The 16,104-nt window shown below is 59.1% G+C and overlaps 1 protein-coding gene across 3 annotated transcripts in view; it reads right to left on the bottom strand.

The window, feature by feature from the left end:
• The window catches only part of GLIS1 (GLIS family zinc finger 1), a 231,346-nt gene that overhangs the window by 14,274 nt on the left and 200,968 nt on the right, over window positions 1–16,104 (bottom strand). For 2 of the 3 annotated variants that reach the window (XM_008265223.4, XM_051857745.2), the window contains exons 5-6: window positions 5,120–5,281; window positions 750–860 (exon numbers count right to left, since the gene is read on the bottom strand). In XM_008265223.4, coding sequence (XP_008263445.2) covers window positions 750–860; window positions 5,120–5,281 — 273 coding nt within the window. The remainder of the gene's footprint in view (window positions 1–749; window positions 861–5,119; window positions 5,282–16,104) is intronic. The other variant, XM_051857746.2, reaches the window with a different exon arrangement.

The raw sequence follows: 16,104 nt of genomic DNA, 5'->3' as shown, positions 1-16,104 counted from the left end.
CAGCTACCCCTCTTCCTCCCTGTGCTGCCTAGCTGGAGACAGGCGAGTGTCCGCTGGTCCTGCACACACCCTGGGCCTCAGGCTCCAGTCCTCACTCAATGCCGCTCTCTCTCTGGGGCGCACAGTTTACCTGCCCTGCCCTGCCCAGTGCTATGAAGACACACACCCTTCCTGTTCTGAGTTTTTGAGTCTCTGGTCAGCATGGCTGTAAACCCTTCACAGCAAGTCTACTCTCCAACCTGATGGTGAGGAACAAGAAGCAGGGAGGTGCCAGCCAGGGTTGGTTCCAGTGCGCACACCCCTCACGCCTGGGGCCATTTCTCCCATAGACCCTCCTGCTCCTACCTAGATGGGCTCCAGCCCCCTCAGGCGTGCCCCTGACGACTCCTGCACCCCACTATCACCATCGAGGTTGTAACACAGAATCACCACTTCCTGTCCGCCTCACCCACCAGGCACTGAAAGCGGGACTCACCAGGACTGGACATCAAATGTTTATGACGGAAGTTGTGGTAAGCAGGCAGGCGGACGGAGAGGGGAGCTGCTTAGGGCCAGGGGGTAAGGAAGGAAGGGCTGTGGGTCAGACACACTTGGGGCCTGGTGGGAGGCAGATGCATGGGCGGACGGACTGGTGGATGGCGGTATTCCCAGTGTGTGGACAGGGAGCAAGGGTTCCTGATGTGACAGGACAGGCGGCCGGGAGGCACGGGGTCATCTGTGGAGAGGGCCTGGCACAGAGGCTGTCTTACCTTCTCACGCACCTGTTGTTCTTTGGCCGAGTGTGCCTTCACGTGCTTGCGGAGGGAGCTGGGGTCTGTGTAGCGCTTGGAGCAGCCAGGGATCTGGCAGGCATACGGCTTCTGTAACATCAGAGGGCACAGGGACGTGAGGGGCCCCTCTCAGGGCCAAGGTCCCCTGTGTCACCTGACACGGGTAGGATGATAGGTGAGGGTAAGCTGCAGGCCACAGGGGTAGGCAAGGGGCGGTGGGGCAAGGCCTGTGTCTCCACTCCACCAGCATGCTAGGACTTTTGAGTTTTACTTCTGTCCTCTGCAAACCGGGGCTGACTGAGTTCTAAGGGTTCTTGCAGCTCCGGCACTGATCTGAGGAAAGTGTCCCCATTGTATCCCATAGCTGCGAAGTGGCAGCAAGAGCACAAGGAGTAAAGTGAGCCGGGCACCTTGCAGAGAGGTGGAGGAGGAAGTGGGGGAGGAGGGAAGAGAGGGGTAAGAGGGTACAACCCAGGGCAGGGAGTGCGATCAGCAGGGCAAGCCTTGGGGGATGGGTTGCACCTGGTGCTAGCCTCAGAGTCCCCAAACTGCTCTCTGGGTCACAAGAAACACAGCTCCTCCTCCCAACAACTGAGGGAGGCCACAAGGGAGCTGGCTCTCAGCACAGGCCTGGGGTACTGGGGGTAACATTCCTGTGTGATGAGTGGGTGGTCTCTTCCCATGGGCTCCCAGTACCCACCCACAGCATACAAGGAAGACCCCCAAATCCACCCCCTGCCTCTGCTGGGTTCCTGCCCCCAGGCCTCTGTGCCCCCCGCCCTTGCAGGCAGATGGCCTTTGGAGCAGGCCATGCTCTGGCCTCCTACTTCCCTCAGGGGCTCCATGCTGCTCTCAGAACACCGGCCACCTCTCGGCACTGGAGGCCTTTGACATGAGCCTGCAAGCCTTCGCTCCTCTGCCTGCCCCTGCACCCAACCAGCCCCCCACCGGACTGTCTCCCCTCCCCCTCAGCCTGCACTGGCCACCCCATGCAGCTGCTGCATGTGTGCAGTATCCCTCCGCTGTCGGGCCTCGCAGGGGACTCGTGGCTCCCACTGCTCCCAGTCTCTCTCAAGGGGCTTCCACAAGGCCCTGCCTGGGGCCTCCAGCTGCTTCAGGTGCTTGCAGTGGCTCTGCCCCCACAGAACCCTCTGTCCTCCTGGGGCAGCGGGGGATGGCAGAATGTTTGGAGGAAATGCCACCTGTCAGAATAAGCACCAGGGACTCCTGGGCCGGCATGCACCTGCCCTTAATCCTGCAGGTAACATTGCCCTAGAGGCCGCTCTGATCTTGGGCCCAGGGACCTTGTGGGAAGGGGAAGCCGAGGAGACGACCATACCTGGGTGCTGCCGCAGAGGGTTTCCGGGTAAAGAAATGGAGGAGAGCAAAAAGAAAGAGACAGAGCAGTGAGAAGCCCCAAGGCTGACGGGAGGGGTGGACGGCCGCAGTGGACTGCCCGCCCTCCGCCCCCAACCCGCCCTGAAACACACACACACACACACAGCCTCTCTCTCCGAGGGCCCTGCCCTGGGGCCCGCTGAGCTCTGTCCCCCTGGGAAGGCTGATACCCATCGACAAGGATCTGTCAAAAAGCAAACAAACAGCTTGGTAGATGCAGGCGCACTGGGGGAACAGGGCAGCAAGGCCCATCTCTGTGTTTATCTTTCCAGGGCCTGACGCGTGCAGAACATTCCTTGGGCCCAGCTCCCCCGTGCGCCCTCAGGAAACCCTGTGGCTGTCCCAAGCCAGCAGCCAAACCTCAGGCACGAGTCCCCTCGAGGCTCCAAGCCCTCTTGTCAGTGACAAGGCTGCTCTGCTGGGTGCTGGGCGGAGGGTCCACTGCACCCCACGGAGCCACCTGGGTCTCTGTGGCTCATTCACCTGGTGGTCCCTGGGCACGGGCACTTTGCCAGCACTGGCCGTCCACAACCACACTGATGCCCGCTCTTACCCCACAAGGATCAGCCTTGCAGATCCCCGCAAATGAAAAATCAAGGCTCATCTTTTGCCCAAGATGTCATAGTGAATATACCTGCAGGACACCCCATCTCCTCTGTGACCGGTATCGGTCCAGGGAGCAGGCAAAGGCGAGATGGCTACTTCCCCAACCTGCCGGTGGGGAGACAGCGCCAGAGCATGACAACAGCCTAACTTGGGCCCCCATGGGAGTCTGTGTCCCCAGGCCTGGGGCAGAGCAGGACTCAGGTGTGCCCGGGCAGCAAGGGGCAAGGACGGGCAAAGCAAGGCCGAGCAGACGGTGACTATGCGGCCCCCAACCTGGTACCTTGGTGGTGCTGGCTTTCCTGAAGGAACCGAGTCTTGCAGAGGGAGGCAGCTTTCCTCAGACCTCCAGGAGCAGAGCAGGGCCAGGGTCAGAACTCAGCTCATTCCTCTCTACTTTTCTTGCTCTCATTCCCTGATGCCAGCAGGAAGCTGGAGACAGAGCTAGGTCCTCTCTGGAAAACTAGGCCCCCATGGGGCCCTGGGGAGTCTGTGCAGGGAGTGTGGGTACCAGTGGGTACAGGCTTGGCTGTTGCACCTCCCAGGCTTCCCAGGCCCTCTTGGGGAGACGAAGGCCTGGGATCAGCCTGCAGGCTCATTCTGTGCCTGCCTTGACCGTCACACACCAGGGGAGGGCCAGAGGCCTGTTGCTTTGGGGCTGGGTCCAGGAAATAGTGGGGAGGCAAGAAGGAGGGGGTGAGTCAGGGTAGATGACCTGAGAGCCCAGGGAGACGTCTCCCAGGTCCCCAGCGGGGAGAAGGCGGGGGTGGGGGGGGTGGGGAGACTGGTGCTGGCAGTGCTGCCCTGGGGCCTGTGAGAGACACAGCCAAGGGTGCTGGGGCCTGAAGCATGGCTCGCAGGGCCCTGGCCAAGGGCCATAAGGGCTGAGAAAGCAACGGAGAGGTAGCCCACGGCCTGTTAGAACCCACTCCTCACCTCACGCCCCCAGCGTGACCTGGGACGGCGAAGCCTGGTGTGGGCAGGAGTCTGATTCAGGCTGGGAGAACTCTGCCTTGTCCCCTGTGTTCAGCTTCACCACCCCAGGGTGGCAGCTGAGTCAGCATTTCCAGCAAAGATCGCTGGACTTGGGGTCACACAAAGCTGGGTTTGCATCTCAACTCAGCCACATGCCTCACAGGCAGAGTGATCTAGTTTCTCTGTTTTTTAGTTTATAAAATGGGAACAAGGGTCCCTACACCTTGGGCTGTCGCCAGGTGTAAACTGGGGGTGGGGGTTCGTGGGTGACTCTGTGGGCACCTGCTCCAACCCCAGGAACACCAGTACCCTGTTATTTCCTGTGCGTCCCTCCTGCCCCCAACCTTGCCCTTTTTCTGGGTCTCAGTTTTCCCAGCTGTAAGATAAGCGTCGGAGGCCCGCAGCTGAGACCTCTGCTCTTTCCCAGCCTCCACTTACCCTGTACGTCTGCACACTAGACAGGCTGGGCTGCTGACCACTCGGGTCTCCCAGCCTCCACTTACCCTGTACGTCGGCACACTGGACAGGCTGGGCTGCTGACCACTCGGGTCTCCCAGCCTCCCACCCCCAGAGTTCCCCAAACATCCGCAGGAGGAGCAGAGAGCAGGCCTGGGGCCCTGATGCGGACTCTGGCTGCAGACCCCAGTGTCCTGTTGTCCCTTCACCCAGGACTCTGCCATCATCCAGTGGTACACTTGTGAGCACGCACTGGCCTCCTGGAGCCCCTGACAGCAGGGTTGGCATGGGGCATATTGTTTTAGGGAGTGCTCTGTCAAGCGCTGTGATCTTATGCACATGGGGAGGCTTGGCTATACCTGGGCCTACCGCTGCAGGCTACCCAGATCTGGCACAAATGAGGGGAGGGAATAGAGAGACACGGGTGTCTGGAGGTCACTGTGGCAGCAACCCAAAGTCTTAGGGGCTGCCCACCTCGACTCCTCACCAACAGTTCTCAACGGACAGAGGACTTGGGCCTGTCTCTGGAGGGGGTGAGGACAGAGGTCTGCACTGAGTGGGAGGGTGTAGGAGAGTAGGCACACTCTCCCTATGGCGATACACAGGATGCTGGTGCCCAGGCTGGTACCATGGGCCAAAACAGTGGTTCTCAACTGGAGGCGAGTGTGCTGCTACCCCACCCCTAGGACAACTGACGATGTCTGGAGACACTGTAGGCAGTCACCATTGTGAGATGGGAAGTAGCCTCCCCTCTGTCTAGTGGATGGCGGCCACAGGTAACTGCTAACATCCAGCAGCGTACAGGACCCTCCCTGTCAAAGACGTTTCCTGCCCTAGATGTCAGCGTGGCTACAGGGCAAAGGCAGGGTCTGCACACGGACACGGTTCTCACTGGAGACGGGGGGGGGGGGGCCTACCGTGTCGAGGTGAGTGCGCTGGTGCTTGGCGCGGTCGCTGGAGTTGCTGAAGGCTTTCTGGCAGCCCGGGTGCTGGCACAGGTACGGCTTCTCGCCCGTGTGGCTCCGCAGGTGGATCTTGAGGTTTTCCAGCCGTGAAAAGGCTTTGCTGCAGCCTTCAAACTGGAGGAGTGGCCAGTGAGGAGCGCTCTTGGCCTACAGGCATGCTCCCAGGCCACCTCCCTGCCCACCCACCCTCTCCCCTCCTGCCCGAGCCCCGAAGAGCTCTGGTTCAGCTCCCCAGGAAGTGCCCAGGACTCTGAGAAAGTGCATGCCTAAATTAGAAACAGGCCACCAGGGCCAGGGAAGTACGTGGTCTTGCCACTCGTGGGTCTGAGAGGACCCCTCACCAGGGCCATCTGAAATACTGAGGCCACAGCAAGCCTGAATCAGGACTCTGAGAGCAGGTGCTCACTGCAGCCCAGACAGCCTGAGACAGAGGTGTGTCAGGCTCTGTCTCAGTGAGGCTTTGACCCCTCTTGACTCAATTCCCTGTCTTCACACTTGGGGCTGTGAGGCTACTGCTCAGTGCTAATATGAGGGACCCAGGGGTAGGGGACACTGTATGATAAGGGGGTCCGTCCACCTGCAGGGCATGATCAGCATCCACTGACTGCTCTCAGAACTACCACCACTCCCATACCTAAGGTATCTGATTTATCATCTGGCTATCTGACTGCTCAGTGCCCACCATATACCAAGCCTGAGCTGGGCAGTGGGGCATGGTGCAGCTGTGTCACTGCCTGCCTGCAGTCAGAGGGTGGGTAGTGGGCAGGCAGAGCAGCAATGAATCACAGAGAAGAGGAAACAGCAGTGGGCTGGGGGGCTCTGCCCACCCAGACCTTCCTCCCCAGGCACCAGGCCGCCTGTTCCCTCAGCCTCCACCCAGCTCTGTCCTCTCCCAGGAGTCCCCTACCTTCTAACTCCTCCCTGCCTCCTGCTGCCCCATTCTAACACAAGAGCTCGGAAGAAGTTGCTGATGTAGCAATAGGACCCTGAAGCTCTTTCTCTGAAGTGCCTCTGGCCTGGCACTCAAACCCCTGCACACCTTCCTGCCTCTCTCCTCACTCACCCATATTTGAGAATAACATCAGGACTCAGCCAATTTTGAGTGTTTGTTCATGGAAGTTGCTTAGCAAAAAATGTCCTCTCTCATAACCACTCACCCCATTCCCCCTCGGCCGTCAATGTCCAGCTCCAGTGCTGGCCAGGGCAGGCTGCCTCTTCTTGCCACCCCTCCCCAACCCCCACCATCTGACTTGATGGACGGTTCCTGAGTTAGTGTTCTGGCTGCGTGCAGGCACCTGCAGCCTCTGGGCATGGTGCTGGGTGTTTAACCACACAACAAAAACCATGAAGGATGTGCCTCAGGCACAGTGACCTGCCCAAGGTCACAGGGCTGCGACAGGACGCAGACAGACAGGACTTGGACCGAGCCTCAAGTCTCACGCTAAAGCCCAGGTGGCTCTGCTCTCCCACTGCCTTCCCAGGGGCAGGTGGCCCTTTGAAGAGAAAGAGACAGCAGTGGCAGGTCCCTCCCCAAGCAAAGTGTTCAATCCCTGGGCCCAGGGTGGAGTTGCCATTCCTGATTAGGAATGGCAACTGCAGCCTTCCAACTGGAGGAGTGGCTGGGAGGAGAGCTCTTGGCCTACAGGCAGGGCCCCAGGTCCCCTCCCCATCCACCCGGCCCTTCCCCTCCTGCCGAGCCCCCAGCCTCTGAACCAGGGCCAGTCTGGGCTTCCAATAGCAGATGGCCTGGCACAAAGTGGACATAGTCTCATTTCCCAGGGCCTAATGCTCCCAAAGGCCTGCTCATCCACGCCTTTTCTCTGGGGGCTCATCTGCAGGGGGAAGAAGGAGGGACTGGCTTCTGTTCACATCTACATTTGGAACCTGACACCTCCCTCTTCGGAGATGGGCACCCTAGCTTTTGCCCTCCCCAGCTTCAAAGGAACCTTATCTGTTAACAAGGCGGGTAGGGGTAATGGCTGGAGAGGACCAGTGGCAGTGTTCACACCCTGTAGTCCACCCTGGGAGGTCAGTGTCCCCAGGCTGGGGCAGTTCAACACATGTGGTGATTTTCCGTGCAGGCCCATTCATTTGGACAGAATGTCTCCAGCCTGCTGGGTAAACTGAGATACAGCAGGAACACAGACACAGATCCTCCCCTCCAGCTGCTCAGAGCCCATGTGAGACACACACACAACTGCCCCTCTCCCCCTCCATAAAGCATCACAATTGAGCTGTCATGGAGTGACACACAGGGGCTGTAGCAGTCCAGAGGAGATACCATAGCCAGCCCGGGGGCCATGAGGCTTCTTGGGGGGACAGATGGCTGCACTAAGTGGGGTGCTGGGTGGGAGGCGTGGAAGACACAGGTAGGAAGTTATTCAACACCCATGCATTTAGCTTATTCAACCACTGGCTCACCTGAGCCTGGAACCATGAACCCTGTGGTTTACCAAAGACAGTGGGGCACATGGGCCTTGAAGGCCAAGGTAAGGCAGGCTCAGGGGCACCTGAATCCCTGTGGAGGCCTCTGAGGCTGATGTGGGCTCCAGCAGGTAAAGAGCCTGGGGAGGTCACAGGCCTGACAGTGGGGCTCAGCCTCCAGGCTGACGCATCTGGACACCACCTTAGGGATGGCGGGGACCGTGAATGGGCCTAAGAAGAGAGGGAACAGGGACAGATATGTGTTCTAGGAAGTCCTCTCTGGCTGCTGGCAGGAGGTGTGGGCTGGGAGAAGGCAGTTGCAGCAGAGATGAGGGTCACCAAGGCCCAGTCCAGGGCAGAGGCACTGGGTAGAGCAGAGGCCAGAGTAGACGGCCTGAACGTAAGGATAAGGGCTCGGGGACGGCAAGTGGGTCCCAGGTGAGCTCCATGCTCGCCTCTCTGTGGAGGCCCCACTACACTGCAGGCTGTGTGTGCTGGGGCTGCTCCAAGGCCACCTACCCACAGCTGGGTCATGGAAGCTGTTCCACTTCCCACTTCCAGATCGTTGGGCCTTTCCCATGCGCGCAAACCCAAAGGAAATCCCATTTGGGGAGCAAAGAGGCCACAAACCTACTTGCTCAGCTGCCATGCCCTGTGCGATGGAGGGAACCGGGCAGGAGAGGGGGCTTCCTTTTGGCATTTGGCTTGCCCCACTGCTCCACTCCGGCTGCACAGTGAGGAGACTGCAGCAGAGAGCATAACTCGTGAGCTGCGTCTTCTTCCTGATTTCTGAGAGTGTGCTGGTCCCTGGAGACCGGTATATCATCTGCTTCCCCGGGCTCCCTGAGTCCCTGCTGGGGCCAACCCTCCCACCTCAGCACCACTGCTCCCGTCCCTGCCTTTGTTCACCCTGTGCCCCTCCTGGGACACCTTCCCTTCGGACTCTCCTACAGCCGAATTTATACCTTTTTCAAAAGTTCGGGATCCACGGTTCAGTGTTCATGGTCTTCCAACCCGGCCAGTCTCTCCCACCCGTGTGCCCCCACATCACGCCACAGCTGCAGCCGTCTCTGAACCTGCCATGGATTTCCATGCCCTCCGGGCTTGTCCAGGGCTGTTTCCTAGCCTGGAATGCCTTTTCTTCATTCTCATTCAGCCAGCACCGCGTGAGCACCACCCGCTCCGACACGCCATCTCCTCCCCTCCTCTGAACACCCGAGTTTGCAGGAAGGTTTTCACTGCAGTCACCCCTCATCTCCACACTCCATGCTGAATTTGAGAGCTCCCTGAATGCAGGGCCGGCGTCTCAATCACGGGGCACAGGGGGGTTCAGACGTACAATCCAGGGAGCAGGCATGTCACCCAGCCGGTAGATACCTGTGTCCCACCCTGGTGCCCACGTTTGATTCCCATCCCTGGCTCCTGACTCTAGCTTCACACTAATGTGCACCCTGGGAGGCAGCTGGTGATGGCTCAGGTAGCTGAGTTTCTGCCACCCAGGTGGGGCATCTGGAATGAGCTGCTGGCTTGGACCTAGTCCAGTCCTGGCCACTCTAGGCATCTTTCTCTCTCTCTCTAATTAAAAGCAGTAATAGAGAGGTGTGAATAAGAGTAGGGATCTATGCATACCAGTGAGTACAGCTCCGCACTCCAGTGTTCCTTAAAGTACCACAATGCATGTGTGTGCACACGGATGCCCATACCGTGCCCATGGACCTCAGCCCACCTGCGTCCCGCTCCCCACCCCCAAACTTCCCTGAGCTGGGACACAGGCTGGACTATAACATGCAGCTGGTCGGGTCTGGATGAGCACACTGAGGGTGCTCCAGGCGGAGCCACACCCCCACCAGGACCAGCACTGAGACACCCAGGAGTTCATCCCTACTCAACAGCCTCATGGAGCAGAGGATGGGAGCTCTCACTGGGTCAACACCTGCTGTGCTCGGCTGAGCTGGGCGCAGTGCTGTCACAGATGTGACCGCCCCTCTTCGGCCCTCTGGGTAAGTATGACTGCCCCCACTGTCAGAGGCAGCTCGGTGGTGACAGACATGGGGTCCGGGGTGGGCTGACCCAGGCCTGTGTCTTGGCTGCTCCACTTACCAAGTGGCTCACACTGTCAGTTCTCTGAGTCTTGGTTTCATCATCAGCCCCACCCGCCATGGAGAACGGTTGTGAGGAACAAATGGCATAATGCATAGCAAGTGCTGATCCTGGCACCAAGTTCCCTCCACGGTAGGGATCCCTTGGTGTGGCACTCCACCCAGGGTGGCTACCCTGGCCACTGTCCCTCTGCAGGGCTGGGGGCTGTATGGATACATGTGTGACCTCCCATTCCCTAACCCCTGCCCTCACTCCCCTCCACCTCTGTCTGCATGCTGCCTGGACCAACCTCCTCTCTACACCCTGGCCTACAAGGTGGTAGGAGGGTATCAGGCTCTGCCCAGACTAGGGCTGTGGAGCAGGCTGGGGATGGAAGTGGGGCAGCTGGAGCCCCTGCCCTTCTGCCCCAGTTCACTGGCTGTGATCTTCCCAATATTCTACCCCCCAACCCCAAAAAAGTCCTTCATGCTCTAGGGCAGGTTGTGCCCTGGACAGACACCTGCCTCTGTGTATCCCACCTGCAGAGCAGACCTTGGGCAAGGGCTGGGTACATATACGTGGGAGGCAGGGAGGGTGACTGCTCCCATGCACTAAGGGCACTGAGTCTGGGCTAAGCCGCAATTGGAGCTTCCATCTCTTCTGAGAGGGGAGTGGAGCACCCACCTGCAGCATAGCTGCCCCTTCCCTCCAACCAGTCTCTTCCATCGGGTGTCTGCCCACTCTTGCCCCCACACCCCTCGAGGGCCCCCACCGCCTCTCCTCTCTTGGCACATCGATTCCCATCTTACCTCCCTCTGCTGCACTCTTGTATACCTGACAGCCAGCAGGAGTGGGGACGCAGAACGCCCATGACTCCAAAGCAGAGAGCGCTCAGAGTGCTGGGAAGGGGTTGCTCTGGGGCAGGCAGGAGCTGCATGCCTGGGCAGCACGTGGACAGTGGGTGCTGGGGAAAGCACCTCGTGCAGAGGACGAGGCTTGACATGGGCAGCGAGGCTGCTGGGGGTCACTGTACTCGAAGCAGCGGAGGAGCTGCTGAGCCAGAGCAAAGACAAGCAGGGAGGGGACAAAGGAGGAGGACTGGGAGCCTGGGGCTCCTGCACTCATAGACACACATGGGTTAGGGACTGATTCCGGAGCAGGTGAGTTGGGGGAGCAGTGTCCCACAGGACATCTCAGATACCACTCTGTGCAGTGACTGGTGTGGCCAGTGACTAGGGTGGCATGAGGCTGTCCACACGGGGACTCTGGAGCCATGTCCATGGCTAGACCACCCAGCCTCTGCCTCACTCTGCACCTGAATGCCCGTTCCCTCGTCCCTGTCCCTGTCCCAGGGGAATGCCTCCTGCTGAACATCTTTCAGGTCTGCCTGCTTCATGCCTCTCCGCCTGCTGCCCTGCTCCAGGCTGCCAGCATTGCTGCCCTTCTCTGCCCCTCCTGACTATTCCCATGGGCACCCAGGACAAAGACCTGAGCCTAGGGGCCTGGCCCTGTCTCTCCCTACTCGAACTCTGCGTGGCTCCCCAGTGCCTCGGCGTGTACAAATCCTGACCTGGTGGTCTGGCGGGCACCACTGCCTTGCAGCACCACAGTGGGCCAGAGGCCAGTCTGGCTGCCACACTTTCCACCTGTACGACTTTGAGTGAGTTCACTTCAGTCATCAGGGCCCAGATACCTCATACATATGAAGGGGCACACAGTGGGTGCTTTCCACCAACCACAGCATGCAGGCAGCATCCTATGGGCACCTGTGCCCTCCCACAGCCCGATGTGGGCACCTTTCGCTCGGTGAGTCTGCAACACACAGGCTCACGTAACCAAGCACCCACCGGCACTCTCATCTGGCCAGAAGGAAAGGCCGCACCACAGGGAGGGGCGGACACACAGAGGGACAAGGACAGTCTTGAAAGCTGTAAGAAGGGTGATCAAGTTTTCCTTATTAACCTTAAAATACACCTTAAGATGAAACTGGGGTGAATTCAGAACTGTTCTCAATGGCAGGGGACACCCTCTCAGACACCTGTCACTGGCGGGGTGCCAGGGGTGTGTCACTGAGTCAAGACAATGTGCCCTGCCATGAAGCTGCTTCCCAGACCCATTCTGCAGATGAAGAAACTGAGGCTCATAAAGGTGACATCGCTGGCCCAGGTCACACAGCTGGCAAGTGACAAAGCTGGGATGTGTCCTTGCTGATGTGGCTGTGTGACCGTAAGCACTACATAAAGCGCCCACCACAAGTTGTCCCTGAGGAGCAATTACTGTGACCTGAGCTTCAAACTGGGCCATCGTGGGTTCTGTTCCTGGGCCGGGGCCGGGGCCAGGCCCTGCACACACACGGAGCTGAAGCAGGGGAGGTGGGCGCTCTCTGTGACGTGCCACACAGAGAGGAAAAGCAGGCAGCACAGAGCAGAAGAAAGCCTGGCGGATCCACAGAGCGCGGCCCTCACATGTGGGGTGTGTTAGGAGAAAAGATGAAAATAATGGGGGAAAACACCCCAGGAACCGTGAAGGCCCGGACCATCTGGAGTTTTATAGTAACAGGCAGGGGAAAATCAGAGCCTAATTGAAAAAAGTCCACTGCAATCCATTACTGCTGCGTGCAGCTCCACAACGGGGGCAGGAGATGAAAGACAGGGGAGCCATCGTGGGAGCTGGGAAGGGGGTGGCATCTCCCCCCAAGACCCAGCCCAGGAACCCTGCACATTCTGCCTGGGCTGGGGTGGGCTGAAACTCTAGATGAACTGTACACGGGACGGGACACCAGCGTCTGCAGGCCTGGGTTCACCCCACACCCCACCCAGCAAGCGGCCTTCTCAGCTCAGATCCTGCAAATGAGCCCTGCACGGTGCCTGGCACACAGCTGCGCCAGGAAACAACCACTCTCCCCCGGCCCCTGGGGAAGAATCCAGGGTTCTGGTTCCCACGTGAGGAAGGCGAGCCAGCATCACAAACCGGAAGCCAGGACGTCACACACCAAGAGGCTGGCACTGGGGCCCCACTGCCTGGAGGGAGCCTCGAACATGGGCAGGTCACATCCCGCCTGGGTCCTCATTTTTCTCCTCTCTAAAATGGGTCCACCACAAACAGCTGTTAAAAGTAAACAAAAGGAAATGCCCAGCGCAACAACTGGCAAACAGTTGGTGCCTAATGAATGTCAAGTTTCATCCCCTTGGCAGGCACAACCCCAAGAGGAGGGCAGGCCTGGTTTCTCATGCTCTCACTAACAATCTGGATGCAGGGGGTAAGCAATGAGTTTGGGGGAACGGGGCACGAGGCGGGCCAGGGAGGAAATGCCTCCAGTTCTGGCATTTGTCAGTGACTTGCTTCTAAACAAACACATTTCTGGTTTAAGGGTAAAATATATTGGGTTACAGCAGTCTGGCAGGCCATTCAGGGATCGACTTCTCGTTTTTGTACAAACTTTTTAAGTTACTTACAACAATGATTTGGATGGGAGAAACGTGCGGGGCCAGATCCTTCTCCAAGATGTCACATAATTCTGTATTTGGCCAGCTTTAAAGGCCAGCCAGCCGGGCGCTGAGGCCCATTCCTCGGGCCTGCACCCTGGGAGGGGCACGCTGGCCGGCCTGAGGTTGCTGCACTCAGATTCCCTTGGGGTTCCTGTGGGGTCACCTCAGGCCTCACCACTCCTTGGGAGGGGGGGGGACACATCGAGGCAAGAAAGGAAGGGACAGATTGGATGAGAGCCCGGGGATGGTGTGGGAAGGTCTGGGCCAGACTCTGTGCTCAGCACTGTTAGACCGCTGAGGGTAGGGTCTAAGCTGTGGGCTCATGCTGCTATCACACAGATGCAGGACTGGACAGATGTTTGCAGGAGGGTAGCTGGGACCTTGGACTGGGCCGAGCTCTCCCTCAAAACCATCTCCTTGGTCTCGCCAGACGGGTACAGCAACCCTGTGGTTACAGAGGTGGGAGCCAAGGCCAGAGAATCCAGGTTACGGTTGAGGGTCCCTGAGTCCCTGAGGAAGGGTGCTGGGCTTGCCCTGGCAATGCATCCAGGAACCTGGGGCCAGTGCTGTCCTAGGCAGCCATGACTAAGGCCACCATGGGCATCTCCCAATGCCTGCTCTGCTCACTGGCTGGCAGACAAGCTGGCAGGTGGAGGAAGGCTGGGGTACAGAGCAAATCAAGGGAGGTCAGGACAGAGGGGCTGCATGCTCCCCACCCCGAGCTGGCTAGGGGTTCCCGGTTCCTGTGGAGAAGGTTCCAAGGCTGGTGGGGCAGGAGCTGCAGATGCTTTGACCCTTCCTCACCAGGATCCCACTCACAGCTCTGGCCTAGGCCCTTCTCTGGCAGAAGTCTCTGGGCAAGCAGTGGGTTCCTGTTCCCAGAAGTTGAGGGAGGCCTGCAACAGTGGCTGGCCAGTGAGGGCCAACAGGGCCAGGCCACCTCTCCAGGGGTATATGGAGCTTCCAAAAGTAGGAAGTGCACTGAGGGGGCTGAGTCGACTCCCACCAAGGCCCAACTGTACAGGTGAGGGTCCAGGGTGCCCGTGCACTCATCTGTAGCTAGACATCCATCAGGATGTAGAGAGAGGCTGGGCTAGGGGCAGATGGCGCAGAAATGACCAAAGCATCAAGCCCCAGCTGCACCTCTCTTCCCAACCAGCCCCACGTCAGAGACACAGACCCAGGACACCCACACACAAACCCTGATCACACACACCCCACACACTTCCCAGAGCCACACCCGTGACTCATGTCACAGAGACATACATGCTCACACAAAAATCCAAACATACCCCACTCCCCACAGCCTAGGACATGCACATTGGCCCATGCCTGGGATCAAGGAGGCCTCACGGGGGTTGATGTGTGCCAGGGAGACACTGCAAACAGAGTCAACACTCAGACAAGGTTTCCAGGTCAGTGGACATCCTGCACCCCTAACACAGCCAAATCCCCAGATAGCCACACCACCACAAGCTGCTCTCTGTGGCTCCACACAGCTGCAGGTGGGAGGGGAGGAGCTCCTGGAGTCTCCTGACTTCCCTGGACTGTCCTGGCTCTGGGGAAGGAAACATGGCCAAAGAGAATGCTGAAAAAGGCCTCAGGCCACCCTCTGGCCCTGCTGTCCTCTCTAGCTCAATACCCCCGCCCTGTGTCCAGCCCTTTATCCACACTATGTCCTCTCTTCACAATGCCTCTCCCTCTGTTGTCCACTCCTCTCTGTCCTTCCAGGCGTGGATCAAGACTCAGGCCCCAGCCCGAGGCCTCCCCAATCCTCCCGCTCACCCTTCTCTGGATGCCCATGGAGCTCGTCCAGCACTGCCATCACCAAATCCACTGCCTGTCTCTCCCTGCTCACCCTCCCTTCATGCACTACACGATCCCGGGGGCCTTGCTCTGTACCCAGTGGCCTGTGGGGGCCCATCATGGGAGGCAGGCACACCGCAGCCCATCCCACCTGTACAGCCAAGCCACGCGGCAGGAGCCTGCTCCTGCTTGCTGAGGAGACGTCTTTGCAGGTGGGTGCCAGCACTCCACCAGAAGCCCTTCCTGGAGGAAGAAGAGAAGGAACTTCTGGCCTCCACCCTCCCTGTAAACACACTCACCCCCATGGCCTGGACAGGATGTCCTGCTCCTGGCAGAACGGTCTGGGGTTCAGGTCCCATTCCCTCTCTTCTCTGCTCCTGTGAACCCCAGTGTTCTCACCACAAAATGGGGTGACACTCCCAGCCCCAAGCCTGTTACGGGCATGGCCTTGGTACTGGGCCCAGAGCAGGTGCTTGGTAAACATCTGTGTCCTTTCAGGCCCCCTCCCTCCCCTCCACCAAATTCCATGAAGAAACAGCAGGGGAGCAGTAGTGAGAACATCAAGGTCAGATGACCTCTGCCACGGCTGCGATGACCTTGGCCTAGTTACCTGTCTTCCCTGGCTGTGCCCCAGGGAGCTCTGCCCACTGGGGCCTGCCTGCCCGGGGGAGGGGGGTGGGCGCCAGTGTGGTGAATGCACTAGAGGAGCTGCATTCATGCCCAGCCCTGTATGACAGACACCTGGGGGCTGTGTGAGGGAGGAAGAGGCTACAGACACTGCAGAGTCCCCAGAGAGCCACCTACACTGCAGATCCCACCAGAAAGGTCCTTTGGAGCTCCACCATGCAGGGGGCAGCTGGGGGCAGGGGAGGCAGCAAGGGCAGTGGTCAGAACCAGGCCAAGGAAGTTGTGGGCAGAGGAGTCACAGAGCAGACTGCTCAGCGGCATGAGGGATGATGCACCATGCACTCTGGGTGCTCAGGAACAGGGCTGGGCAACTGTGTACACATGAGGGCTCTTGGGAGGGTACAGCAAGGTTCCTAAAGTTACCTCTAGGGGCCGTCCAATGGTTTTAAATGGGGTTGCAACTGCCACCTGGGGCCAGTCTGACCTGTCTCAGCCTTATCACCACATACCCAC

Source organism: Oryctolagus cuniculus, chromosome 7 (genome assembly GCF_964237555.1).
Source record: "Oryctolagus cuniculus chromosome 7, mOryCun1.1, whole genome shotgun sequence".
NCBI classification, from domain to species: Eukaryota; Metazoa; Chordata; class Mammalia; order Lagomorpha; family Leporidae; genus Oryctolagus; species Oryctolagus cuniculus.
Note: the sequence above shows the minus strand (reverse complement) of the source record. Positions and strands in the feature narration are given on the sequence as shown.